Below are 27,617 nucleotides of genomic sequence, written 5' to 3' on the forward strand. Positions count from 1 at the left end.
ATCTTGAAACATTTATATTTCTGTTCCACCTTAGAACATAAGAACATAAGAAAGTTTACAAACGAGGGGAGACCATTCGGCCCATCTTGCTCATTTGGTTGTTAGTAGCTTATTGATCCCAGAATCTCATCAAGCAGCTTCTTGAAGGATCCCAGGGTGTCAGCTTCAACAACATTACTGGGGAGTTGATTCCAGACCCTCACAATTCTCTGTAAAAAAGTGCCATCCTGTTTTCAGTTCTGAATGCACCTTGATCTAATCTTCATTTGTGACCCCAGGTCCTTGTTTTTTTTTTTCAGGTCCAAAAAGTCCCTTGGGTCGACATTGTCAATAACTTTTAGAATTTTGAATGCTTGAATCAGGTCGCCGCGTAGTCATATTTGTTCAATGTGAACAGATTCAATTCTTTCAACCTGTCCGCATCTGACATGCCTTTTAAACCCGGAATAATTCTGGTTTCTGGTCTAGATCAGCACTATCCTTTTTGTAGCGAGGTGCCCAGAACTGAACACAATATTCAAGATGAGATCTTACTAGTGCATTGTACAGTTTTAACATTACTTCCCTCGATTTAAATTCAACACTTTTCACAATGTATCCGAGCATCTTGTTAGCCTTTTTTATAGCTTCCCCACATTGTCTAGATGAAGACATTTCTGAGTCAACAAAAACTCCTAGGTCTTTTTCATAGATTCCTTCTTCAATTTCAGTATCTCCCATATGATATTTATAATGCACATTTTTATTGCCTGCATTCAGCACCTTACACTTTTCTCTATTAAATGTCATTTGCCATGTGTCTGCCCAGTTCTGAATCTTGTCTAGATCATTTTGAATGACCTTTGCTGCTGCAACAGTGTTTGCCACGCCTCCTACTTTTGTGTCGTCTGCAAATTTAACAAGTTTGCTTACTATACCAGAATCTAAGTCATTAATGTATATTAGGAAGAGCAGAGGACCTGATACTGATCTCTGTGGTACTCCAATGATTACCTCGCTGCCTTTTGAGGTTTCTCCTCTATACTTTGTTTTCTACATGTTAACCACTCCCTGATCCATGTGCATGCATTTCCCTGAATCCTTACTGCATTCAGTTTGAGAATTAATCTTTTATGCAGGGCTTTCTGGAAATCTAAATAATCCATGTCATATGCTTTGCAATTATCCATTATCGATGTTGTGTCCTCAGAAAAATCAAGCAGGTTAGACACCATCTCCCTTTCCTAAAACCATGTTGACTCCCCCTCCCCCCGCCCCCGGTAGTCTGTCGGTACCAGACCTGTGTCAAGAGACTGCTGCATGATCTTGGTTAGTGGTTTGTAAATAACTGCTTTCATTTCTTTGAGTACTACTGGGAGGATCTCATCCAGCCTAGGAGATTTGTTTATTTTAAGAGCTCCTAGTCCCTTTAACACTTCTGCCTCGGTTATGCTAAAGTTATTTAAAACTGGATAGGAACTGGATGACATGTGGGGCATGTTGTCAGTATCTTCCTTTATAAAAATGTGTGAACAGTAATCATTTAATTTTTTTTTTTCTTCATCTATGATTTTGCCATTTGTATCTCTTAGACATTTAACCTCCTCTTTGAATGTTCTCTTGCTGTTGTAATATTGGAAAAAACATTTTGGAATTGGTTTTAGCTCCCTTAGCAATGTTCATTTCTATTTCTCTCTTGGCCTTTCTAACTTCCTTTTTGACTTACGTTTGCAGTTCTGTGTACTTTGTTTTTGGTCCCTTTTAAACTCCCCAATCTACTTCCTTTAGTCTCTGTTTCATATCTTCATAGTTTGCTTTGTAAACAATGGCACTTAATGGAACACAAGATGTGATATTCTCCTGTTTTTTCTTACCAAACAAACCATCAGGCAGCACAGCATGACTATTTTTGGTGCTTTTGAAAATGTAAGTTATGTGTATTTGGCTGATGAAAATACTTAACTTTGAGAACATTTATGAAAGACCATGTAAAAAAAAAAAAAAGGTGGGGGACAATGCAAAACATATCATAGTATTAATAGTTTTATTCAATTTTTATTGTTAATAGCCAACTTAGATTCTACAGATATTTACAGCACTGTAACAACTGGGATATTTTTCTTCCTATTCACCCTCGAATTCCCAAAGGCATCAAACCTGACACTCATTTCACTGTTACTGAAGAACTGGTTTGTTTTCTTGCAGTTAAGAGTGACAAATGGAAAGAAGGTGTGAGCACTGGGACGGGCTGGTGAACTGAACTGCTTCCATCTATTCACAAATTCTTGCTGGTTTTATAACATGGGTCAACTTCTCGGTTTTTATTTTCCAAATCTCTACCTGCCTTTAAATGTTAGTAGTTGTTGAGATGTATCTGCATCCTAACAAACAGAAAACTACTAATTAAAGACTGGGTTTAAGATTATTTTTTTCTTTACTACAGATCGAGGAGGTTTAAATGACGGACTTGCTGTCAGTGTACACTCTGTACTGGGTATTTTATGCTGAATAGAAAATCTGTCTGGAGAACTTGTTAAACGAGTGAAAATACCAAAAGCACGATAATAAACTAGGCAAGTGCAAGAATGAAATGCAATTAATGTAAATCGTCACGTCTGTTTGAAATAGAAAATAAGCAAAACAAGATCAGGATATGAAGAAGAACAAGAAACAAGTGATGTTCTTTTGCAATTAATCAGGAAATAAGTCACGCGATCAAAAATATAAGGTGAAAACTTCAAGCCCCAATCATGGTATATTTCCATGCAGCCGCACTCTCCTGATGTTACTCTCATGAACATGCCACATCCCCCAGTGCTCTCTCCTGGCTGCTGCCTCCTCAGTGCTGAGGTTGGTAGCTCCAGATGCCAATGTCTCCGTCGTCGCTGCAGGAGGCCAGCAACCCCGCTTCTTTGGGGTTCCAGGACACGCAGTTCACATCCTGATCGTGGGCTTTGGGGACGTGGGCGGCCAGGGAGAAGGTGGGCTGATGGGGGTCAGAGGTCATGTCCTCCTCAAACACTCGGATGGCGTCGTCCCCGCAGGCTGTCGCCATGGCACCGGACAGGTGACACCTGCCAGGAAAACAAAGCAGGGATGTCAGGCTTCAGCAAACTCTCCACTGCTCCAGCGGACACACCTCATCAATTTCACAGAAATCTAGCTCAAGTTGTTCAAGGGGAGTTCCTACACTGAAAAGTTCAGTTCCACAGCTCTAGTGCATGCATACGACCCCTACACTAGAACCATTCCTTCATCAGGTGTCTAAACCACTTTGGAATGTAGCCCAAAAGGATTTCAAATCAACCTCCATACACTTTGATATTTTTAGTGTAGAAATGTCTATTCATACAGGCTCATCCAAGACTAGAGAAGAAATATTAAAAGAAAAAAAAAAAAAAAAAATTCAGTGACAAGTTCAACACAAAACATAAGAAATTAAGTCAAGCTGTTTCTAGAGCAGCAGTATCATTTTTGTAGAAAACACTCGCCAAAATGTTTGCCCGCCTAAAAGTTGCTCTACTTCATGGTGTGGGCGTAGTTGTGTCTTGCGCTGAACAAGAGAAGCCTGACGGCCAGAGCCTGTAGTTTGTTTGTTTGTTACGTGTTGTCTGTTGTGTATTGCAGAGGAGTACCCTCATTACACGACACCAGCACCACCCTGTGGATTAGAGAGCACACTTTCGTCCACCGACTGTTGGATTATTATCGTTTCTTTATTTTGGTCTGTAAACCAGCCGTGTTCTCCCCGATACCATTGCCGGTAGAAGGGTGGTTCTTTTCAGTTTGGTTTATTAAAAACACAGATGTTTTTGGGAACATTACTACTTGGACAATCATTTTATTCACCACACCACTCACACCTGTGACAGCCCATTACAGAATGCTTGGGTATATAGTCAAAAGTATAGAGTACAAATCTAAGGAACTTACGATGAGGCCGTACCTACAGACTCACGTACAGGATTACTGAACGATGCGAGGGGCACTGTGCTGAAATACCTACAGACTCATGTACAGGGTTACTGAAATAATCCCCTCTCAGCACTGGGGTGATGTGTTGCACAATGCTTGAATAATCCCCTCATCAGCACTGGGGTGATGTGTTGCACAATGCTTGAATAATCCCCTCATCAGCACTGGGGTGATGTGTTGCCCAATGCTTGAATAATCCCCTCGTCAGCACTGGGGTGATGTGTTGCACAATGCTTGAATAATCCCCTCGTCAGCACTGGGGTGATGTGTTGCACAATGCTTGAATAATCCCCTCATCAGCACTGGGGTGATGTGTTGCCCAATGCTTGAATAATCCCCTCGTCAGCACTGGGGTGATGTGTTGCACAATGCTTGAATAATCCCCTCGTCAGCACTGGGGTGATGTGTTGCACAATGCTCGCTCACCAGGAGATGTCGTAGATGCTGCGGGAGTGGAAGCCGGAAAGGGTGCAGATACACTTCCAGGTTGGGGCCGTGCCGATACACGCCACACCTAAACAACACGGGAACAGACAGGTTAGAAAGCCTCACCTGTGTGCATTAATCCTAAAGGGCCATCAGAATCACTGACTTGTGCTGGGGGAAGGGGGTGAGGGCAGCGTATGCTTCTGATAAAAAAAGGATGGCATTTTTATATAGCTTGAAATATTCACATCTTCACGGAAAAGTACAGTAGCCACCAGAGATGTAAATTTTGTCACAAGTCATGATGTTTTACTTTTGGTTGAGAAAAAGGATCCTCTTATATCAGCACACAACAGAGTACAGAAAACAGTGGAGCATCAGCAAGCTCTGGTTATTAATTCTCAGTGTATTTGTTCTTGGGTCTACCAAATTACTTTCTGTTGAAATGTGTTTAGCAAGATCAGTGCATATCATTGGCGATCATTTGAATGGTAAATGGTGCAGAAGGGCAGCATCACACACTTACATACAAATACAACTCATTGTTCAATGGTGTAAATAATAGTTTTTTTATTTATTACTGTTTTAAAATAAATCTACTGACCAAGGACTGGTGGTTGTTGCTATCCATGGTAATTTTTCACTGTGTAAAATACTCAGGGTATAGGCTGATCAAATTAAACCCTAAGTAATTACATAGAAACACTGGCCTACATTAAATATGCATTTATGTTTATTAGATTGGTTTAGTGATGTGCAGTGGTTGGTGTTCTGCAGGTGTGCAGTGTTGAAAGATTTGATCTAGACTCTGCTGAATACTCTCCCTGCTCTATCCCAAGCTTCCCCCTGCTCAGGCTGACTCCCCCTGCTCAGGCTGACTCTCCCCTGCTCAGGCTGACTCATCTTGCTCTATCCCAGGCTCTCCCCTGCTCAGGCTGGCTCGCCTTGCTCTTTCCCAGGCTCCCCCTGCTCAGGATGGCTCCCCCTGCTCTTTCCCAGGCTCTCCCTGCTCAGACTGGCTCCCCCCTGCTCAGACTGGCTCCCCCCTGCTCAGACTGGCTCACCTTGCTCTTTTCCAGGCTCCCCTTGCTCAGACTGGCTCCCCCTTGCTCTGACTGGCTCCCCCCTGCTCAGACTGGCTCCCCCCTGCTCTGACTGGCTCCCCCCTGCTCAGACTGGCTCCCCCCTGCTCAGGCTGGCCCCTCCCTGCTCAGGCTGGCTCACCTTGCTCATTCCCAGGCTCGTACTCCCTCCAGATCTTCACAGTCTTGTCGTCGCTGCAGGAAGCCAGTCTCTGGCCAGTCTTGTCGAAGTCCACACTCCACACCGTCGACTCGTGACCCTCCAGGGTGTCCCTGCACACCCAGTCATCATCGTCCTCCTTGTACAGCTTCACTGAGTTGTCATAGCTGGCTGAGGCCAGGATCTGGGGGGTGGAGGGGTATCATAAACACTTATACAGGCGTTTCAAAGACAATCCTACAGATGAGAAGATGCTGCTGCTTTCTGCTTCCTGATCACTGACTAATACACCCGGAGTAACATTAGTGAGTCAGAGTAGAGCTAATCAGTCTGTGAAAGCAGTCACTGGTGAGCTGTAGTTCAAACTCACTCTAATAATCTAAGCAGGTGGTGTGCTAACTATTTATATGCCACCCCCCTTACTTAGCATACATACAAAAGTTATAAAGAGATCAAAATGTGGTTGATGGTACCCCCACTTAACATTAACCAACCTTTTACTCAGACGTGGCGTGTGCTACAGACTTGTGGGAGCTGTCAATTTACTGGAAATCATATGGCAAATTAAAAAAGTTCAAGAAATACATTTGAAAGAAAACAAAAAGGAAGTTACACCCTTAAAGTTTTTATTTTTGACCCCTTGACCTGATCAGTGTAAAAATTTAAATACAAGCTTGTTTGCCTGAATCAACCCTAAGAACCAGGTCTGTTGTAAACTGGAGACGGCTGGGCTTACAATGCAGCGGTTTTGGGGTGATTTGTCATGCAATGCCCCCCTTGTTTCTTTTAGTATCTCTACATTCAGCATTACTGAGTGTTTAGTAGTTTTGGCTAATATAGAACATGTAAGCACTTACCTCCTGGTTTGGGTGCCAGACAACATGCTTGACGTCCTGCGTGTGCGAGTTCACCACACTGACACACTCGTACTCGTCTTCCTCGTCCACTGAAAACACACACACACACACACACTCATCAACTCCCGCTTCAGGACAGGACCTAAATCTTCGGATTTGCACTTCCTTCAGCCACATTAGTCTCAATGTGCAGTTTACTAAATATTTAACAAGTAAGATTTATGTAAATATTTTGTTACTTTATTAAAATATGGATAAATACATTAAATGTGAATTTAGCACACTGTCCACTTCTCTGATGGGAAGGGAAGAAGGTGATGGTAAAGGGGGTTAAGGTTTTAGCTTGAGACCCAACACTGAAAACTCACCTTCCCAAACCCAGACGCTTTTGTCTCGACTGCAGGTGGCCAGCAGGTTCCCGGAGGGGGCCCAGGCCACGCACTTCACTTCGTTTTCATGCCCTTCCAGAGTGGTCACGCACTGTCACACAGGGAGAAACTGCCTTTAAACAGGGCTGCTCCAGAGTGGTCAAGCACTGTCACACAGGGAGAAACTGCCTTTAAACAGGGTTGCTCCAGAGTGGTCACGCACTGTCACACATGGAGAAACAGGGCTGCTTTCACTCTTGGAAGGGTGATGCAGAGCATAGGTTTTAGTAGTACACTGCCCCCCCCCCAGAATGTACAGTTACATTTTGTTTATTATTACCTGGCTTTGAACTAATTGCAAACAGTTTTCTCTATTTCAGGCTTTGGGCAGGTTGTGTTTTTCGCTAGTTGTTTACTGTGAGTAAACTGTAATTAGTCACAGTGGAGCTCTCCATCTCTGATCTCTTGCAATGCTGCAACACGTCAGGTAGGTAAGCACAAATCACAGGAACAGAATTAAGTTCCAGCACAAGGCTGTGCACTTTTACAGATAACTCACAAAACAGAATCAAACTCCAAAACAAGTCACCCTTTCAGCAGGTTCTCTTGAAGAAAGCCCTGCACAAGGACACAGGCTGCTATCCTTCCACCAGGCGTTCTAACTGAAGGAGCCATCAAACCGATCCATGTGCTTTTATACATGTGGCAATCCATTAAGCAATGCAGCCTGACCACATGTGAAATTTGTCTTTGCCTCCTTTTCTGTACATCTGTTCATTATCAACAAAAATACATGAGTGGCATTTTTAAATGCTTGGTCACTAACAAGGCTAACACTGCAGTTTAAGTCAGCTCTGTTTATGGAGAGATTGAGACCAGCACGGAGGCTTCATTCATTTGAATTAATTACAATAAATGGAAACATTGAAACCCTCCAGTTTAATGTTTACAACAAAAAACAAAAAACTTTGTTTGAGGGACTATTTCTCGAAAGCAGAAGGATATATCTTTTTTATTATTATTATTATTATTATTATTATTATTATTATTATTATTATTATTATTTTATCTGTTTTGTAAGTGGGATAACACTTCGGGGCTTGTGCGTTGTGTTGCACACAGTCATATGTGAATGCAACACGACACACGCTCCATCTTGTACTTTACAAGTGCTGAGTGCACATGAGCGCAATACACAAAAACTCCCCAATAACGAATACATTTTAGATACTTGAAAAACTATATATGATGCAGAGTTTGACTTTTTTTTTTTTTTTTTTTTTTTTTTTTTTACTTGGAGATATTCTCCATTTATGTATTGTCTTCCTGCATCTGCAGCTGGGTTTTCAATGGGATGTATAAACTATGCTGCTGTGTCCTTTCAGCGATTATGTAACCTTTCCACAGACCACCTGAAGGGATTCGGACCAGACTGAGAAGAGCTGCTCTAGATATGTGGAAGAACGTGTGAAGCTTGCTGTACGTACCACCTCCTGCACTGTACCCCTTCGCAGGAGACTACATCCCCAGTAGGGAGCAGTAAGTAGTTAAATGTCATGAAAGCATAATCCTAATGCACTCAGCCTTCTTAGGGATGTGCCAGTGGCAAAAAGCTTTGAGGAGCCCTGGTAGAGGGTACAGTGAAAAGTGCACTAATCCCTTAGTGAGCACGACTGCATCCAGTGTTTTCAATTGGGTTTTCATCTGTGCATATTTGAATACTAACTAATTTTTCTCACAGCAGAGTCTGAAAGTCCCCAGGATGTAAATAAGACTCCTATTGCATAGCAGTTTTATACATTCCAGGTTTTACAATGATCTTGATTAGTCACAGTGCTTAGTTTTCTTATTAAGCTCGTAGTAAAACACAGAATGGATCTAGCTGCTATGCAATTGGGTCTTACACCCACCCCTGCTGTTCTAAGCTTGTCTGCAGTCGCACTGAGCATTACCTCAAAGTCGTCCTGCTTCTTCCTCCAGATGCAGGTGGTGGCGTCGAAACTGGCTGAGGCGAGGTAGTTCCCGCAGGGAGACCAAGCCACCTTCCGCACGGTCCGCTGGTGACCCTCCTCCAGGACCGACTTACACACCCACGAGTCACCTGCGCAGTGCAGACACACACACGCACATACATATACACACAAATTAATGTTTAGTCTACATATCAAAGAGAATGAAGAGTCGCACTGCCGTTTCACCCATTCCAGGTTTTACTACGAGCTTGATTAGCCACAATTATAGGTAACAAGCTCAGGTGCAGCTTATTAAACACACAGTAGAACCAGAGATGGATCAAACTGCTATGCAATGGGCATCTTATTCTCAACCCTGTGATGCTGCAGTGCAAATTGTTCATATAAGAACATACAAAGTTTACAAATGAGAGGAGGCCATTCGGCTCATCTTGCTCATTTGGTTGTTAGTAGCTTATTGATCCCAGAATCTCATCAAGCAGCTTCTTGAAGGATCCCAGGGTGTCAGCTTCAACAACATTACTGGGGAGTTGATTCCAGACCCTCACGATTCTCTGTGTAAAAAAGTGCCTCCTATTTTCAGTTCTGAATGCCCCTTTGTCTAATCTCCATTTGTGACCCCTGGTCCTTGTTTCTTTTTTCAGGTCGAAAAAGTCCCTTGGGTCGACATTGTCAATACCTTTTAGAATTTTAAATGCTTGAATTAGGTCGCCACGTAGTCTTCTTTGTTCAAGACTGAATAGATTCAATTATTTTAGCCTGTCTGCATATGACATGCCTTTTAAACCCGGAATAATTCTGGTCGCTCTTCTTTGCACTGTTTCAAGAGCAGCAATATCCTTTTTATAGCGAGGTGACCAAAACTGCACACAACATTCAAGATGAGGTCTTACTAATGCATTGTACAGTTTTAACATTACTTCCCTTGATTTAAATTCAACACTTTTCACAATGTATCCGAGCATGTTGTTGGCCTTTTTTATAGCTTCCCCACATTGTCTAGATGAAGACAGATTTTTTTACAGATTCATTTCCAGTAAATGCTTCATTTGTGTTTATGCATGGAACAGACTCTTTGGAGATGTGTTGTGTAGAAGAAGGTTTTGATCTCAATCATGCAAGTTTTGAGGCAGCACGGTTTTCTTCTCGTTGGTAACAGTATTAGATCGCTGCATTCATTATACTCGTTTTGTTGCTTAAGATATATTACACTTTTTTTTTCCAGTGCACGTTGTACCTGTTAACAAATACAATTAGAAACTATTGGGTATATTTTCAAAGCGTCCAATTTACTCCTACTGTTTTGAAAAAGAGAAAAATCCACGTTAATGTTACAAAACTGAGAAACAACTTGAAAGCGCACCAGTCTGATAATTGGATTTCTTGATTGTCCCCTTTCAAAAATAAATAAAAATAAATAAAAACAGGAGTTAAATAAAGACTAGAGTAACGTTTATATATATGTTTATAAGTATGCACGATCAAGATTCAGCTAAACCTAAAAAAACACAACACAAAAGCACAGTAAATGTACTACAGTATGTTTCAATGCCATATAATACTTTTTCTAAAGAGTCAAATAGCAGCTCAAGGAATGATAGATTGAACCAGTAGGAACAGACATCACCCGCCTCAGATTAAAATTCCACATTAGAGTCATCAGCATGACGAAAAAGGTGATGAGCATGACGTAGAATTACATAATAACATATAATAAGAATTAGCAATGGAATGTTGCATCACCATTTCATTCTCCACATATATGCAAAAGTATGAGTGCTATACGGGTGGAGGAATGGACACTCCCATATATCCGCACAATCTGCCAGGATCAATAACTGATGCTAAATAATGTTAATACTGTACCAAGTTTCATGACAGCTGAACTCCAGATATATGCAAACAGAGATAGCAAAACATTACACAACTTTTAAACAAGTACTATCATGTACAAACTCCACCTGTTTTTCTTGCAAGAAAACCAAACTGGTACAGTAACATTAACTTGCAAGAAAATGTTACTGTAGCAGTTTGGTTTTCTGTAAAATGTAAATATCAGGCTGCAGTTGGACAGTAACAATGTACTAGCGGTCTGCCTACTGAATGTATATACTGTGTAGAACAGTCTTACCCTCTCGGCCCCATATGCGAATGGACCGGTCCCCTCCAGAAGAAGCCAGCAAAGTACCATTCGGGTTCCAAGCCACGAACCAGCACCGCGAGTCTGGGTGCGCAGTGAACTTCGACACCAGCTTCAGCGAATCCTTCATATCCAACTGGCACGAATGAAGAAAACTTGACACCAGGGATACTAGAAGTAAAAAATGTCAATAAACCTGCTTAGCAGCCACAGCACAAACGACGCACCAAATCTGCTTCTCTACGCTCACATATAAACTTTGTAAACGCTACCCTTTGACGACAAACAAAATAAAACGTTTTCTGGTGCTTTCTTGAAGGCAGAAAGCATGCAATTATGCAATTCCTCGCATGCACGGTACAGATAACAGCATCACGCCATCTGCATTATGGGAAATGTAGTTTATGCCAGGGTTATATTTTCATAAGGGTTGTTTTAAAATCTTAACATGCTTCAATTAAGCACCCACCCAGATTTGTTTACTGACAATTCGTTTAGCTTGAACCTGAACAAATTCTATACCGAAAGGGTGATTTATGGTAACCCGTGTACGTTTTTAACTTCTGAACTACAACTCCCAGATTGCATCTCTTTGTCACTTGAACACCACTCTCGTGATATAGTGACGCAATGAGGAACGTCATAACAGGTCTCTTCCCGGAAACAGGAAATACGGGCAGAAGTAGGGGCTAGTGTTTGGGTTAGTTTTGGTTATTATTGTAAAGAATGGTCGAACATTTCTTAGTGTAGAATTTTAACCGATCTTAAAGCGATTTAAGTGAATATAGGAAGGAGCCGTATTTGTATTGTTTTATATGGATTTTCTGAATTGTCGGTGAATAGCCCTGAAACATTGGCTTGTGTGCGGCAGGCCGAGCACCGTTGTTAAGCACTGCATTGTTCTTATATAATATCATATATTGTAATATAATATCATGTAATGTTTGTTACATGTAAAATATATTTATTCTGTCATAGTATTAATATGAGCTTGAATTAAGACATTTAGCGAAGAAACAGTCCGAATAAGTATTATACTGTGTGAGTAATTGCTTTAATAATATTCTAACAACGTTGTTATTTATTATGATTTTAGACTAAGTGGGATATTTGAGTACAATATTGTGTCTATATTAGGAAAGAGTGTGTTGTTATTGGGCTGGAGGTTACCTCGGCATTTTACTTGTTTTTATTATTTATTAAACAAAAGGGTTATATGTAATTAGATTAAAAGAATCTCACCGGCATTAAACAAAGCATCTGTTCTCGCTAATTCGGTGTAGCGTATTTGTAGGTACTGTGTATCTGACGAGTAGGCTAACATGTATGCGCCGCCGGGATCTGGACTGCAAGGAAGCCGGCGAAGGAGGGGGCCGGGTGGAAGCGCACTCCCAAAGCAGCCAGAGAGGAGCCTGGCGTCGGCGCTGCCCGGTGCCCTCTCCATCACTGCGCTGTGTACGGCGCTGGCAGAGCCTGCTTGGCTGCGTGTTCACGGGGGAACCTGTCCTCGACAGGAGTTGGGGGTAGCTGATGTCCTGGGATACGTGGACACCAAACTGCTTGAAGGTACAATAATGCAGTATGAAAATGTGCCCCGTGCTTCGGATGAGAAGTAAAACCGAGGTCCCAAGTCATGTTGGATAAAAGCGTCTGCTAAATGACTAATTAATAATACGCTGGATTTGGAAAATCGGATCAAATCACTTCCTATTGTATCACATTGGCATATTAAATACCACTATATTATTAAAGAACGGAATTACTTAGTTTTGTATTAAAAGTTATCCTTAACGTTAAGAAAGTGACCTGGATTTATAATAGCTACACAGCATAAACTGGCAGGTTTTATTCATTTTTTAAATTTTTTTAAACAGTTGGTTTTAACGCTAAAACCAAAACCCCTAGCTCTGGATATGTTATTTGAAAAATAGTTTAGTGATGAGTATTACACAAGGCAGCCTTCAACTGTTTTGAGGTATGGAACAAACCGTCTGCATTCATAGGGTTAAAAAAAAATAAAAAGATTTAAAGACATGTCTAGAGTTAAAGAAGCACAAGATCAGTGCAGAGTGGTGTGAGGACGCTCACAATAGAGAGGTCAGTAATTAAATAGATGTTGATTGGCCAGTTTTACAAGTCTCTTCAGGTCAGGTCTGAGAAATGCTGGCAGGACTGTCCTCTGTTGTTGATTTAGTAGAGGGCACCTCAAAACATCAGAATTCACCACAAAATGAAAAAAATCACTTTCCAAAAGCGAACCCTGTTTTGTGTGTCTGCAGATTACTGTATGAATCCTCAAACGATCCTCCTGCTTCGTGTGATTGCTGCCTTCTGTTTCCTGGGCATCCTGTGCAGTCTCTGTGCCTTTCTGTTGGACGTCTTTGGGCCAAAACACCCGGCCCTCAAAATCACCCGCCGGTATGCCTTTGCCCACATCCTGACAGGTAGGCTGTCCTGCTTCCACAGGGGCAATTCCACAGTGGCACACAGACTACACCACTCTGATACCTGGCAAAACTTATGTCTTCATTTTAATGTACATTTTAAGGAATGCTCTGCAATTGTGGGGCCACAAAAGCTAAATATTCTACAGTAGTCTCCTAAGAAACACGTTGGCTAGGGAACAAGCTTGTGGTGAAACAGAATTTGCTCATTCTACACGCTCATTATACAAACTTTGCTTAAAATAACACCTTTTTGGCACGGGTAGCGATTTTTTGCTGACCGACTAAAAACTGATACAGCACTGTTTTGAATCTGATAACTCATTGTCAAAATCAAATGCTTTATTCAGTCGTTTCAAGACTGAGAGTAATCTAGAACTGCTGCTGCATTTAACATGTGTAGAGGTGCTGTGCTAATAACTATTGTTAAAATTAATTCTCATATTCATAATTACTGTTAGAGCCGCTGCTTTAATTTAATTTGTCAATTAGTTTATTATAGTTTAACATTTGCTCGCCTATTTCCTTTCTCTTATTCTGTTAATTTCATATGTTGATGCATGTGCTTGTCATAAGTAGCAAGTACATTTGTATATTGATTCATATTGTGTAAGGTGGTCAATGCAGTTTAGAGGGCACTTCGCTTGCTTCCTGAGTGGTTTCTCTTAGCCAGGGAATACTGTGTCATTAACAGACACCGATCCAGGCAATTCTCATGATGTGCAAACATCAGGAAAGCTATATTTCAATTGGGCTGATGTGTTAAAACTGAGAGCGAAGAAAAGTTGAGAAAATTTGAAAGTTGAGAATGAGCCAATGCCGTTGGGCCCGTTAAGGTGAGTCCCTTGTTAGCACAACGTTTCAAAGCACAGAATTCAGTCTCTTTAATGTTCCCAGTGTTTTAGATCTGCGCTTCACCTGGTCGGCTATTCCATCCATTTATAACTCTGTGTTTAAAAGTGCTCCCTACCTTCAGTTCTAAACTTACTTTTGCTCAGCTTCCATTTATACCCTCTTGTTCTTCTCTCTGTGTTAAATTTGAAGTTGTGTCTTGGGTTAACTTTATCTAGACCATTTATGATTTTAAAGCCTTCAATCAAGTCCCTTCCTTCTTTTTTTCTAGGCTGAAGAGATTTAATTATTTTAACTAGTTCTTGGACTAGTGCCAGGTATTGTTTTACATGTTTTCAGATACAAAAATCAGGTGCTTGTATTCTACAAATGACAAAAATAGCTTGCACTTATTACCGTCTCACCAGAGTTTGCGCAAGAGTTTAAAAAAAATGGCAAATGAAAAAGAGCTCCACGTGACGTGTGAGATTAATATATAAAAAACACAGCAGCTCTTGAGCCTCTGTTTAAAAGTTTTAGACACCAAAAAGTTTAAATAAACCAGATAATGCATGCGCATGCATAGTGATCTCTATGTAAAGCCATCCATGTCAAAAAAGCATTGTGCTTCTTTAGAACGAGTCAGAATCTCATGGGACAGAAAAAAGGCAAGCACATCATTCTGAAATGCGTCGTGTGCGAACGGTCCATTTATTTTTGTCCCAGACCTTTTTCGCAGAGGTCCTCTGTTTTTTTGGGTTTTTTAACAGGACATTGGGACCTCTGTAAAATGTCAAACTCAAGCATCCTGTGTCTTTTTACTTGCGAATCGACCATGTCAGTGTTATTTTAGAATTGATACAGCATTTCCGAGGTGTTCAACTCAAAGCAATATCAGCCTTCACAGTAAACCGTAATATAATGTTAACATTGGTGTGATCTGTCCAGAGATTCTCCAGTTCAGTAAAATGCTATGATTGTGCATAACCAAATTGAGGAGGGGCTATAATACAAAACATAATGGGACTAAATGGTTATTCTAGCCTTTGGAAAAGAAGGTATAACGAAATGAGTTATTTACACCTGTGTCATTGTTGATAAATCATGCATAAGAGCCTTCTCTGGCTACAACATTGCATTTCATTTTGAATGTACCAACTGTCCTTGATGAAACAGAACCCAGATCTGGGTTACAGATGTCCTCTGCTATTGACCAACAAGTCCTGTGCAAATCATGCTTAAGTTACCACATCCCACTGGATTTTCCCAGTTTATATTGGGGGTGGGGCTGGTGGATTGAAATCACCCCTGATTTACAGTGTTCTTGTCCCTACATGCTTTTCTAATTGCTTTGTATAATTTTTTCCTTTAATTTCTATTCTGACCTGAGGGTCTATAACATACCCCAATAGGAAAAAAAAAACAAAAAAAACATTAGTGCTTTTACCTAACAGCTGTACCCAAATGGACTTGCTTTGGTTTGTAGACTGAGAGAAATCAATGTTTTTTACTTCTAGCCCGTCACTATCTAGTCCATCTTTTCAGAATAGTTTATACCCTGTATGTGGCATTCTTCTCCATCTTCAGGACTAAGCCAAGTTTCTGTGATTGCAACAACATCATACTTTTCAGCTGACATGTGCTTCTACTTCTACCAATTTATTTCAGATGCTTCTGGCCTGCAGACACAGGCATTTAATTTGATTCTATGTGACTTGCACCTTTATCCCTGTGTCCTACTAGACCCTGATTTTGGTTCCCACCCACTCCCCTGCCTATTTTAAATCCTTTGCGGCAGGACAGCAGGATGTTCATACAAGGGTGACGAGACGTCCCGATAAAAATTGGGATCGTCCTGATATTAGGGGCTTTATCCCGCGTCCCGATTTTGAGGTACTGTCGGGATGCCATTTGTCCCGACAGTACCTCAAAACATTGTAAACATTGAATACCCAGGCGTTAGGAAATTTCGTATATGTAGCTGCTGTACTGTCTCGCGATGCAACAGCATACTGGCGTGTTGTTTGACCGTGTTGTTTGCATTGCATCTATGCGGCTATCCAATCACGTTAACCTGCAATCATATGATGTGGTATGCATCATGTGTTCTACTTGTTGTGTCTGGTTTTACTGGTGAAGTGTAATGGGGGCTGGTGTTGACGAGCCTGTAACCTAAAAGCAAAAAAGACAGTGCTAGCCTAGTACCGAACGCAGAGGGGGAAAAAACTGGATTCAAATGCATCAACGGTGGAGAGGTGGATGTGAAGCATTATGCTGGTGGGACACATTATTATTATTATTATTATTATTATTATTATTATTATTATTCATTTATTGTGACTGTGAATTGAAGCTTTTGTGAGTAATCGAATCTCAAAAGTAAAAATTAATTTGAACATGCACTGCAAGGAGTTCTACAGTTATGTCATCAGCAAAAAGGATGTGTTTTGCGCATGGCAAAGTCATCCAGTTAGGGTTAGGGTTACAGTTAGGATATCACGGAATTTCACTGACTTGTTTAAACATTAAATACACCTAGATAATATTTCATAGCACTATAAAAGCCTAAAATTGTGGTACTTGCTTCCTTACTGAAACAGAGTTCTGTCATTTGTTAAAACACAAGCATGCAAGATCTCTCAACAGTTTCTGCCGACATTCTCTGTCTGGTGTGGATTTGCCCATACATTGAGACGGCACGTCTGCATCCACTGAATTGGTTGGAAGCGTAAGGCAAAGTTTTGCCAAGTTATACAGATGTGGACATCAATTAGAAATAGTCTCAAAACAAGGTTACCCAAGGGCATCTGGCATACTTTTAATAAAGGCAATATATGCAGCACGTTTGTTGTCATGTTATTTGTCTCATCCAGGAATTTATTTGATCAGCACCGTGTCAAAACAAAGAAAACCTGCCTATATCAGGGTCTAAAATTCTAACTGAGTTTAAAAAGTAAACAGCAGGTAGTTTGAAGCGAGGTGGCTGTGCTTGATTGTGCCCGTAGTGCTGATTTAACTTGGGTACAACCAACACAGGAATGCTTTTTTTTGTCTGCGCTGACTTTCCAGTTTGTTTTCTGAAAGCTGTTGTTTGTTTTACGTTCCATTGAGCAGCCTCTGTAGTAGCCTGTTGATTAATGTGTGACTTTGAAGCTAAATAGTAGTTTTAGTATTTTCTTTGTCACAAGATGTGCAATAAAATTACCTCCATCTGCATGTGCAGTTTCTTTGGGAAATGTCTCGACGTGATCCTCAGCCGAAATATACTTTGTTGTTTTGCGTTGTCGTCCATTTTTTGTATTATGTCCCATGCTAAAAACTAGATTTTAGCAACCTAAATCAAAACAATGCAGCACTGCCTTTGTCCCACCTGCTATGCACAGTGCAGGTCACAGAAAAAACAGTGCAGACTGATAGGCTGATTAAAACACTGTTTTTGTTTGAACAGTAAACAAGAAAGTTAACCGCTTTGGAGTATTTATTTGTTTTTTAAATTATATTAATAAAAAAAAGCCTATCTACATAAGAGATACGTAGTTTGCGTCGCTTGCGTTGTGCAGTAGTTCACACGGTTTCTTTCCTCCGCTCACCAACTGGAAGTGTCCCGATTTTTCATTCTTGCTATTTGGTCAGCCTAGTTCGTGCCCACATACACAATGTACTGTACACTGCTTTGTGATACTTTTGTATAAAAAGCTCTATTTAAATAAATATTAAAGTGTCATTCTGGGCCACTGTAAAAAATGCACTTCATTTCTTTGAATTACATTACTAATGCTAACTATTATTTAAAATATTTAAATAAAAAAATAAAAACTTGCACACTTCTCTAAATTAGTAAAAATATTTAATGAAACAAAAAAAAAATCATTCCAAACAAGAGGAATATTTTTATATTTTTCCCAAAAAACAAAGAAAGAAAGAAATGTTTGGTTTAAAACTCCGTCTGGTTCACCCACCTCCCTCTGTGTGTCTGGGGCGGCCACATGCAGCTCCACCTGGAAGTCTACAAACTGCTCTAACTCCTTGATTGCCCGCTGCTGGTGTAGCTGCTCTGTCAGTCTAGCTATCAGAACTTTGGACTTTCTTTCTGCTCTGCTCCAGTTAAACGGTGAAAACGGACCTACAGTACCAGTCAAAGTTTGAGTACACTTGCTGGAAACAAGGTTCTTTCATAATTGACAATGTTTTACTTCCTATACGTTTCTGTAAATAGTTGAAAATGAAAACACATGTTACAATGTACAAAACAAAACATAAGGGGTATCAAAGCAATATTCAAGAAAATTCAGAATTGTCTCTAAATCTTGGATTTCTCAAAATAGCCACCATTTGCCTTAACAGCCTCACAAACACGAGGCATTCGGTTAACAAGTTTCAGCAGGAAATCACCCAACATGTCTTCCCAGCTCTTCTGCAGCAATTCCCAGAGATGTAGGGCACTTGTGGGTAGCATTGCTTTGACTCTTCTGTCTAGTTCGTCCCATACAAGTTCTATGGAATTGAGGTCTAGAGACTGGGCAGGCCAGGTAATTAGGTTGAGTTGTCCTTCACTTTACTTCTTCGCCAGATAGTTCTTGCACAACTGTGAGGTGTGTTTCGGGTGATTATCTTGCTAAAGAACGAAGGACTGCCCAACTAGCCATAATCCTGATGGAATGGCATGCCTCTGAAGTATGCTATGATAGCCATGCTGGTTGAGCTTGCCATGGACTTGGTAAAGATCACCAAATCTGTCACCAGCAAAGCAACCCCAGACCATGACACTGCCTCCTCCATGCTTGACAGTGGAACCACAAATGCAGAACTCATGCGCTCACCCGCTCTGCATCAAATACTCGGCGGTTGTATCCATATATTTCAAATTTTGACTCATTGGTCCATAAGACCGACTTCCATTCCTCAAACGTTCAGTTTCTGTGTTTTTTGGCCCAGGCAAGTCTCTTCCTCTTATTCTGCACTCTTAACAATGGTTTCTTTGCAGCAATTCTTCCAGTTAGGGCAGCTTCATGCAATCTCCTCTGAACAGCTGATGTTGAAACATCTGCACTTCCAGTAGCATGTAGCTGAGCTTGTATTTCAAGGACAGTTAATCGTCGGTTTCACAGACTTGTGACTCGAAATAACTTGTTCTCTGATTCTGAGGTCACCCTTGGACTGCCTGACCTTGTTTGGTCCTCATGAGTGCCAGTTTCTTCAAATCGTTTGATGGTCTTGGCCACAGCAGTTACAGACACTTGCAAAGTTCTTGCGATTTGTCTTAAAGATTGACCTTCATTTCTTAAAGTAATTAGAGACTGTCTTTTTTTTCTTTGCTTAACTGAGTGTATTTTGCCATTTTCTGCTCCCTTATATTCAGGAATGACAAACTTGTGCCTATGCTACCTATATTTATAGTAATCATGGACCCTCGCCTTTTAACAATAATTGGTGACAAAAGGTAAATTAGGTAACATGCTAGTTAACTCAGAGAACACCTAACAAAGACACTATGTCCATTTCATTTGGTAGAGCTGGGGGTGAAAAATTGCATTAGCGCCCATATTCTTATCACACCAGTGCCAAATATCTACTTTCTTGCAGAGAAGAGGCTTTTGGCTGAGACTGACTTTCAGCAGGGAGTGGCAGTTCTTATTGCAGAATAAAAGCTGGGATATCATGCACAATTGCCTTTACTATTTTTTGGCCATTCCTTGCACAAACACTAGTAAACATAAGCAGGCAGTAGACAAGATGATTACTAGTTGCATTCCCACAGCTACCCTACCTCCAGTGCAGGAAATAAACTGGAAAAATGCAGTTTTTCCTGCTTAACAATACTGCATGTTTATCTGTGTATATCATTGATCTAATACTGCTGTTTTGTCTCCTGTGATAGTTCTGCAGTGTGCCACAGTGATTGGGTTCTGTTACTGGGCCTCCGAGTTGATCCTGTCCCTCCAGCAGCAGCATAGGATGTACCACGGCTCTCTCATCTACGTCACCTTCGCCGTTAGCTTCTACCTGGTCGCGGGGGCTGGTGGAGCCTCCATCCTGGCCACGGCTGCCAACCTGCTGCGGCACTACCCCACCGAGGAGGAGGAGCAGGCTTTGGAACTGCTTTCCGAGATGGAGGAGAGCAGCGAGACCTACCCCGGGGACTACGACCTAGCCAGTCACTTCCAGCCGCCCCCTGCCTACACCCCCTAATTGCACTGGCATGCCGAGGACACTGCGCACTCACAACACAAGGACAGTCGCCACAGGACCGCCGGACATCGCTTATCCTGGCCTATTGATAGTGATGTATCAGTAAAACCATTTATTTTAGTGGTTCTCAGCTTTGGTCTCCCCTGATGCTGGATTCACACTAAACTAAACCCCTGCTGGGAATGACATGTATTGCGTCCTATTTTTGCTCCAATTGGGGCCTAAAAAGTATTTTTATTAGCTTGATAGACAGCTTGTTTCCACAAGACTATCTAAATCTGCCTGTCAGTACTGCATTTCCTTGATCACTGCAGAGGCAAGCAATTCAGAACATGAACATTGGTCCCCAGGTCTTTTGAGCTACTGAAATAAATCTATAAAATAATTATTGAACTACTTTTTTGTTGCGATCTTGAAACTGGTTTGAGATCTTTGTTTCCACATGTGGTAGAATGCTATTTTGATTGCTGAAGTTTACTATTGAAAATAAGTTCATATACTACAGCAATTACTGTAGCAAAATACGTATCCCCTTTAAATACTTAACATCTTTTCATAGAGCTATTATATCTCTTTTTTTTTTTTTTTTTAAACCTGATTCACTTGTAGAATTACCCAGGTTTAAACAGTTGGCACCCATACAATGTTGCAGTGCTGTGCAGTTTTTCAATCCCCTTTCTGTTGCCATGGCACCTCTAGGTGGCACTCTTCAGCGTGGGTGCACTGAGCAACAAACACTCAAGACCATGACTCACCAGTGCCACTCTGCTGTAAGAGCACAAATTGCACTGGGAACTAGTGAACAGGGCTTGGGATTTCATTGCTCTGTATTGCTACTGTAGATTCCCTGGCGGGATTGAACGTTCTGTTCTGATTTCCAAACAGCATTCATTCTCTAGTCTCTCTGCATCTGGGCAGCAATAAAGGGGGAACAAATCTGAGACAAGGCCCAGTATTACACAATTGTTCTGTGAAACCAGCCAGTAGTCCTAAACTCTACTATAACTATACATTGTAACAATATAAATATTATCTATAAAGGATACGTATAATGTGATGATACTGATTAAGGCATGGCTTAAGATTACAACATTTTGAATTAAAAATACAATACATTTTTAAGTGGTGATGTACTACAGCTTTCTTACAGATATTAAATACCCTACAATATGTGCATTTATATGTACTGAAACCAATTGATTGTCACTCCACAATCATGTTTGCAGCAGGTGATGGTTGTGCATTATTTAGGTAGTGTGTTTGGCTATAAATATCTCCTGGAGGGGATTGTCTGTTTCAAATCAAAATATGCAGATCGACCATTTTAGCACTAGCCCCTCCAGTAAGCATCTAAGGTGTGCTATAAACTGTCTCAATAATGCCACAGAGAAACTAGAGTGCCTGGATGAGCATTAATAGACTCATAACCTCGTCCCTCTGTCCCAAAATGCTGCTTAAAGTCTGCAGTCCTTGGGATGGACAGTGAAGGGCTACCTTTATACTTCCTGTACAGATTGCTTCCTAGTGCACAGCAAATTAGTCCAAGCTCTGTCCACATTCCCAACACCTTAATGAGGTGAGGCTGCTTCTTTTAGCTCTACCATGGGATGTTAACACTTAGCAGGACATATCATCAGTCAGGCTGAATTGCCATGTAAATTGTTTTTTTCATAAGGTATAACATGGTGTTGCAGTAGAGGCTCTGTGTGTGCTTGTGGGGCATTCAGTAGGCTTTACTGCTGACTAAGGGACTGAGCTGTTAACTTTGGGTTAAGACTTCACCTGCTTTTTTTGGGCAATCTATCCGCAGAGCAGTAGCTCTACTTTAAATTGGCTGAACAAATACATGGATTTGTTTATTATCAGTTTGCTATTGCTGTTCAAAATCCCTTTGTTGTACCCTCATCACGTTTCACAGCACAAGCTCCCTGTTTTATAGTACTGTATTTCCCATGCATGCTTTCAGCTAGCGAAATCTGTAATCATTGCTTTTTAATTTAAAGAATGTGATCTGATTTGTACTTTATTATTATGATTGTTGGTGTTAATGCAAGTGTAAATTGTGAGATATAACTTGATTCTTGTGCATAGTCATATCTGTACAGACTAAATGTCACTTTGTTTTTTCTTATTTGTTTTTACTGGTGAAGAATAAAAAATAAAAAATTGCAGGAATAAATTCTTTTCTCTTTTTTTTAGATTTAGAAAAAAAAAAAAAAAAAAAAAAAAAAAAAAAAATTGATATAGCCCAGTACAGTCAACCCCACTTTCTGTAATCTCACTTAATATCACTGCTGTTAATGACACCCTCTGCTTATTCGACCACACTGAAGTGGCCCAAACAGAATACTCTTTTAATAACCGCTTTTCCACCCCTCTTGGTAGTATTGAACTGTTCCGACAAATAAAGTAACTGCAGCATACAGAACACTGCAATGTGTGTGCTTACTGTATATTGAATAAACATATTAATGAACTCTACTGTAATCAAAGCAATACCTGCAATAATTTTCTGTGTTTTAATGTTGGCGAACCGACAGTCAACTCTGCTTCCATTTTATTGCTCTGTCCCTTTGAAGGTATATTAAAAGGGTTTTGACAATTGCTATTTTTGTTCAGAAACAAACAGCTACGTATGTGTATAGATAAGATTTCTTAAAATAACTTTTCAAACAGTTAAGTATGTGTTTTGAAAAGAGAAGTATCACCATGCAGATATTTAAAGGTGTGATAAACAAGGCTTTAAAAGTGTTTCAGACCTTTTAGCATTGGGGTCCACAAAGTGTATTGGCCACTGACAAAGTCGAGGGCCAAAATAAAATATAACATGACATTAACATAGGCGATCAAGAGCACATGGTGGTAGAATGTGCTGGCTTTATGAAGAAATCACTAATTAATTTTGGGAGATTGTGTCAGTTTGCGTCTCACGTCTAAATTTGCCCAGGGCATGGCTTTGAGGACCACTGTTTTAGCATAACAACATTCCCTTGTATTTTGTGTAAACCATTTAGTTTCACAGGCTTCCTTTCTTTTTTGTTTATACTGATCAAGCTTCTTTATTCTGTCACCACACCATAGATACGGTAGAAGTTCCATCATGAGGTGTTGTTTTAATATTGCCTGCAGACGTTTTAAATGTTTCACAACAACCTTATAGACGACAGAGCGCAGAGGGTCAATTGATATTGCAGCACAACCTTGCTGTAACGCTCTTCATTATAATGAACCTTCAGCTTAACGAACCTGGCCCCAAATAAAAAATAAAAATTTAAAAAAGATAATATAAACACACACTGTCACCGTCCCAGTCTGTACCACGGGATGGCAGTCCGCAGTGAAGTCAGCTCTTATCTTAATAAAAAGCATGCGCTGTGTACCTGTGCCACCGAAACAAAAAAAAAAATTCCTGTTGCAACAAAACTGGAAACTATATTGATCGTTTGAAATAAGATGCAGGCATATCTCTGTAGGGTGTAGGTTGTCAAAAAATCCTGGCCACCTCCTGACTGTCTATGAGGGTGGTCTCCTGACCCCCCCCCCCCCCCCTGTAGCCGGTAGCTCCCCCTTGTGGGGCTCCAGCCACCAAATTGCCTGCAGCGAAAGTGCTGTGGGGGAAGGTGGTCTCCTGACCTCTCCCCCCTTCTTCATAGCCGGCAGCTCCCCCTTGTTGGGCTCCGGCCACAGTATTTCTTGTGGAAAAGCAGGGCTGACAGCAGCCCCAGGCAAAGCAGTTCCGACGACCCCAGGAGAAGCAGTTCCGGGGACCCCAGGCGACGGCAGCAGCAGCGGACCCTCGGGAGGCGACGGCAGCAGCAGCGGACCCTCTTGAGGTAACGGTAGCAGCGGACCCTCAGGAGGCAAACTCGGGAGGGGAGCCCCTGGCCATAGAGGCGGCAGCAGGAGCTCCACTTCTCCCTCGTATCCTCTAATCGGTAGCTCCCCAGGCGATGCGGAGCAGCAGGCAACCCCAGGCGATGCATGGCAGGGATTCTTGGGCGGTAGAGGCGGAACCAGCAGGTATTTACCCTCTGCTGGTGGAGGTGGGAGCTGCATGTAGTCTCCTGGCAACGGAGGTGGGAGCAGCGTGTAGTCTCCCCCTGTTACAGGGGACTGGTGCGGCTCTCCCTCACTTGCAGGGGACTGGTGCGGCTCTCCCTCACTTGCAGGGGACTGGTGCGGCTCTCCCTCACTTGCAGGGGGTGGGGGCAGTTGACGATGGAGTGGTCCTCCTTCCCGCAGGAAAGGCACCAACTCGAGGCCTCGACCAGGCGAAAGTAGCCATCCCAGTGACCACTCTTGGACTTCACTTTCTTAGGCTGTGGACACTCAGCCTCTTCCCTCTTGGGCTGTGGACGCAGGCTTCTTTGCCTTCTTGACACCGCCCCTCCTTCCCTTCTTCGGGACCGGCAGTTCCATCTCTTGCCATGGAGGGGGTTGATTAGATGATTTGTGCCCGACCTCGCCAACTGCAAAGCACCACTCCTTCCCTTTGAGGCAGGTGAGGCAGGTATCCTGATCCACCTACGCCAATGGTACGGCCTTCAGGTGGATCCACTCCTCCATGGTCTCTAACTCACCCCGATCAAAGGCCTACTCAAAAAGGGAGTCTCTGGCACTCTGGCACTAGCGCCCCGAGCCTAACATTTCTGTGTTGGGGTCAGATTGTCTGCAATCTGTACCGACCCCTTTTTCACCAACACAGAAAGATCAGGTCCCAGGTCTGTGACTTCATCTGCTTGCGCCACTAACAAAGCCTCCTGTTGCAACCAGGGCTTCACATGATGGGTTCACATGATAAATGTGCTTTTCTCTTTGTCATGCCGGCTGGCAGATCTCATAGTCCACTGTCCCAATCCGGAGTGTAACCTCAAAAGGTCCTTGCCACTTCGCCAGAAGTTTAGACTCAGATCTGGGTAACAATATTAGCACTTTATCCCCCGGCAGAAATGTGCATAACCGGGCTCCCCTGTTATACTTGGTCTCCTGTCTGCATTGAGCCTGCTGCAAATTATCATGCGCCCATTTCCCCACAGGCTCAAGACGTTTGTGCAGGTCCAACACATACCGGACAGTACACCCTGGGGTCTCTGCCCATACAGCAGCTTGAATGGTGAAAACCCTGTGGAAGCCTGGGGTATCTCTCTGATAGCAAATGAAGGGGAAGAATCAGTTGGTCCCAGTAGCCTCCCGGAATTTGCGACAGTAGCGCTCCGGTGTCACCCATCAGCTGTAGTAGGAGGCAGCTCGCCCACTACGCTTGGGCCCACCCGGCAGAGATCGGCATGGCCTCGAACACCTCCAGGTAGGCGTCTAGGCAATCCTTTGCCGTCATTTATGTGGGCTGTTGTAGCATAGGGTCGGTTGAGGCCGCTCTTGCCCTCCCCTGCACCACCTCGGTTAAGGTTTGGTGCAGGAGGTCCATCATAGCAGCGAATTGCTGCGGGTCCATCCTGCTTCTCTGCTAGTTCACTGCTTTGAGTAGGCAGTGCCAGTGAATCCCTCTTCTAACACCATGTGTGGAAGGGTGTAGGTATTCACTGACACGGGAGACAGAAAGGTGTATTTGTAAACACCGCACAGGTGTCCGGTTTTATTTTCTTTTTCTAATGATTTATTTTAGCCTGCAGAGGGCGCTGTTTTCCGTGGCCTGAATACTGCCAACAGTAAACAGGACCACAGCTTTACCAATCCAGGTACAGTGTCCAGTGCACATGCAAGTGCTCAAAATAATAATGAAAACAAAAGGCGAAAGAAAAAGGGAAAATAAAACACAATAATAAAACTACAAAACAAAAGTGCTGCACTCGGCAGCGTTACCCTGACTGTCCCTATCCACACGGCCCGGGTTTCCGTCCTACACTATTGTGTTCCCTCCACCTATACATGTTTGGGGTCTGCCCAAGGATTCCTCGATCTCTACAATCTTTCTTTTCAATTTATTATTTGTTTTGCTTGGTTTTTTGGCTTCTCCTTTGCTGCACGCATTTCCAGTGTTATTGTATAACAGGTTATTTTGCTCTGTGCCTGAATTTGGCGGTCTATCGCATGCCCCTATCATTATGTCCTTTGTGTTTGCGCTTGTTATGTATTTATATTATTATTATGTATTTATTTTTTGTAGCCACTTAGTCGCTATTTATTATTTATTATCTGTTCGCTGACAGTCAACCGCCAATAATATGCAAATACTCTCCCAAGCAAAGCATCATCCCATTTCTCATCTGTTCATTCATAGCTAATCATTATAGCTCTGATGGAAAGTAGCTGATCAGGGTGACTTGTTTGCTATGCACAGCAATTCTGCCACAGGATTAATCTCAGCAAAGGTGTAGCTAATTTACACATCAATTACTTTCAGTTTAAGAGAAATTTTAAAAATCTGTTCTGTCTCAAAGCGACTGGCAAATCTGGAGTCAGGCGGCCACCATAGCGGGACATGGAAATGAATGTATGCACACAAGGAGGGATGAGATGCATTTTATTTTGTGGTAAAGCAACCTGAATAAGGTCCTAAATAAACAATTATTAATATGCCTCATAACTGGCTAAGGCCTTGCATGTTGAGTGCGTGGTTTCTTGTTCAGAGGCCCAAGCTGTTGCCATGGTCACGACCATGGCCACCTGTCTTTTCTCATGCTCAGTAACAGCTAGGTCAGAGTTCATGCTGAAGAAGCTAATGGCATCATTAGCATCCAGTAAGCAAAAGAAACTGACACAGATCTGAAGTTTAGAATGTATATTTGTATTGAGACAATATTTTATCAAGATGAAATTTTAAAGTAGATTATATGTGTATGCAGTCAAATAGTATTAACTCGAATAAAAAATCAAACATGCAGTTTACAATATCAGTCATAAAGAAATGAGTCAAAGCTCTTTGAACAATCTGTTGCTATTGAAATGCGTGCACTGCTCTTTTAAAAACACGGGATCCATATTAGGAGCAGGCAAAAACAAAGCCGTTCTTTCAACTTTCTCCAGAGCAGAGCCCGGGAAGGGTCCATTGTGACTAGTGACGCTAACAACACACGTAGGTAAATTCGCAATCTAGTTTGCTAGTAGGCGTGACTGACTGTGACGGGCAGCTGTTTGGAACAATAAACTCTCGAGTTTGGCGCCAAGATTTAGAAGCAACCAAAAAGAATGTAGAGGCGGGCTTTGAGTCCAGGGGGCGTGGTCAGGGGCGGGTT

At 41.9% G+C, this 27,617-nt stretch overlaps 2 protein-coding genes across 2 annotated transcripts; one reads left to right on the forward strand and one right to left on the reverse strand.

Annotated features, from left to right (window-relative positions):
• Positions 1-2,009: 2,009 nt before the first annotated feature.
• On the reverse strand, positions 2,010-11,317 carry LOC121303184 (probable cytosolic iron-sulfur protein assembly protein CIAO1). The gene is made up of 7 exons (XM_041233707.1): positions 10,952-11,317; positions 8,800-8,948; positions 6,848-6,959; positions 6,480-6,568; positions 5,605-5,806; positions 4,381-4,468; positions 2,010-3,053 (listed from the first exon to the last, which is right to left on the reverse strand). The coding sequence occupies exons 1-7, from the start codon at positions 11,088-11,090 to the stop codon at positions 2,819-2,821; spliced, it is 1,014 nt and encodes a 337-aa protein (XP_041089641.1). The 5' UTR covers positions 11,091-11,317; the 3' UTR covers positions 2,010-2,818.
• Positions 11,318-11,619: 302 nt separating this feature from the next.
• On the forward strand, positions 11,620-22,599 carry LOC121303154 (transmembrane protein 127-like). Its single transcript, XM_041233651.1, has 3 exons — positions 11,620-12,526; positions 13,240-13,404; positions 20,114-22,599. The coding sequence occupies exons 1-3, from the start codon at positions 12,283-12,285 to the stop codon at positions 20,422-20,424; spliced, it is 720 nt and encodes a 239-aa protein (XP_041089585.1). The 5' UTR covers positions 11,620-12,282; the 3' UTR covers positions 20,425-22,599.
• Positions 22,600-27,617: the final 5,018 nt, after the last annotated feature.

Source organism: Polyodon spathula, chromosome 31 (assembly GCF_017654505.1).
Source record: "Polyodon spathula isolate WHYD16114869_AA chromosome 31, ASM1765450v1, whole genome shotgun sequence".
Lineage (NCBI taxonomy): Eukaryota > Metazoa > Chordata > Actinopteri > Acipenseriformes > Polyodontidae > Polyodon > Polyodon spathula.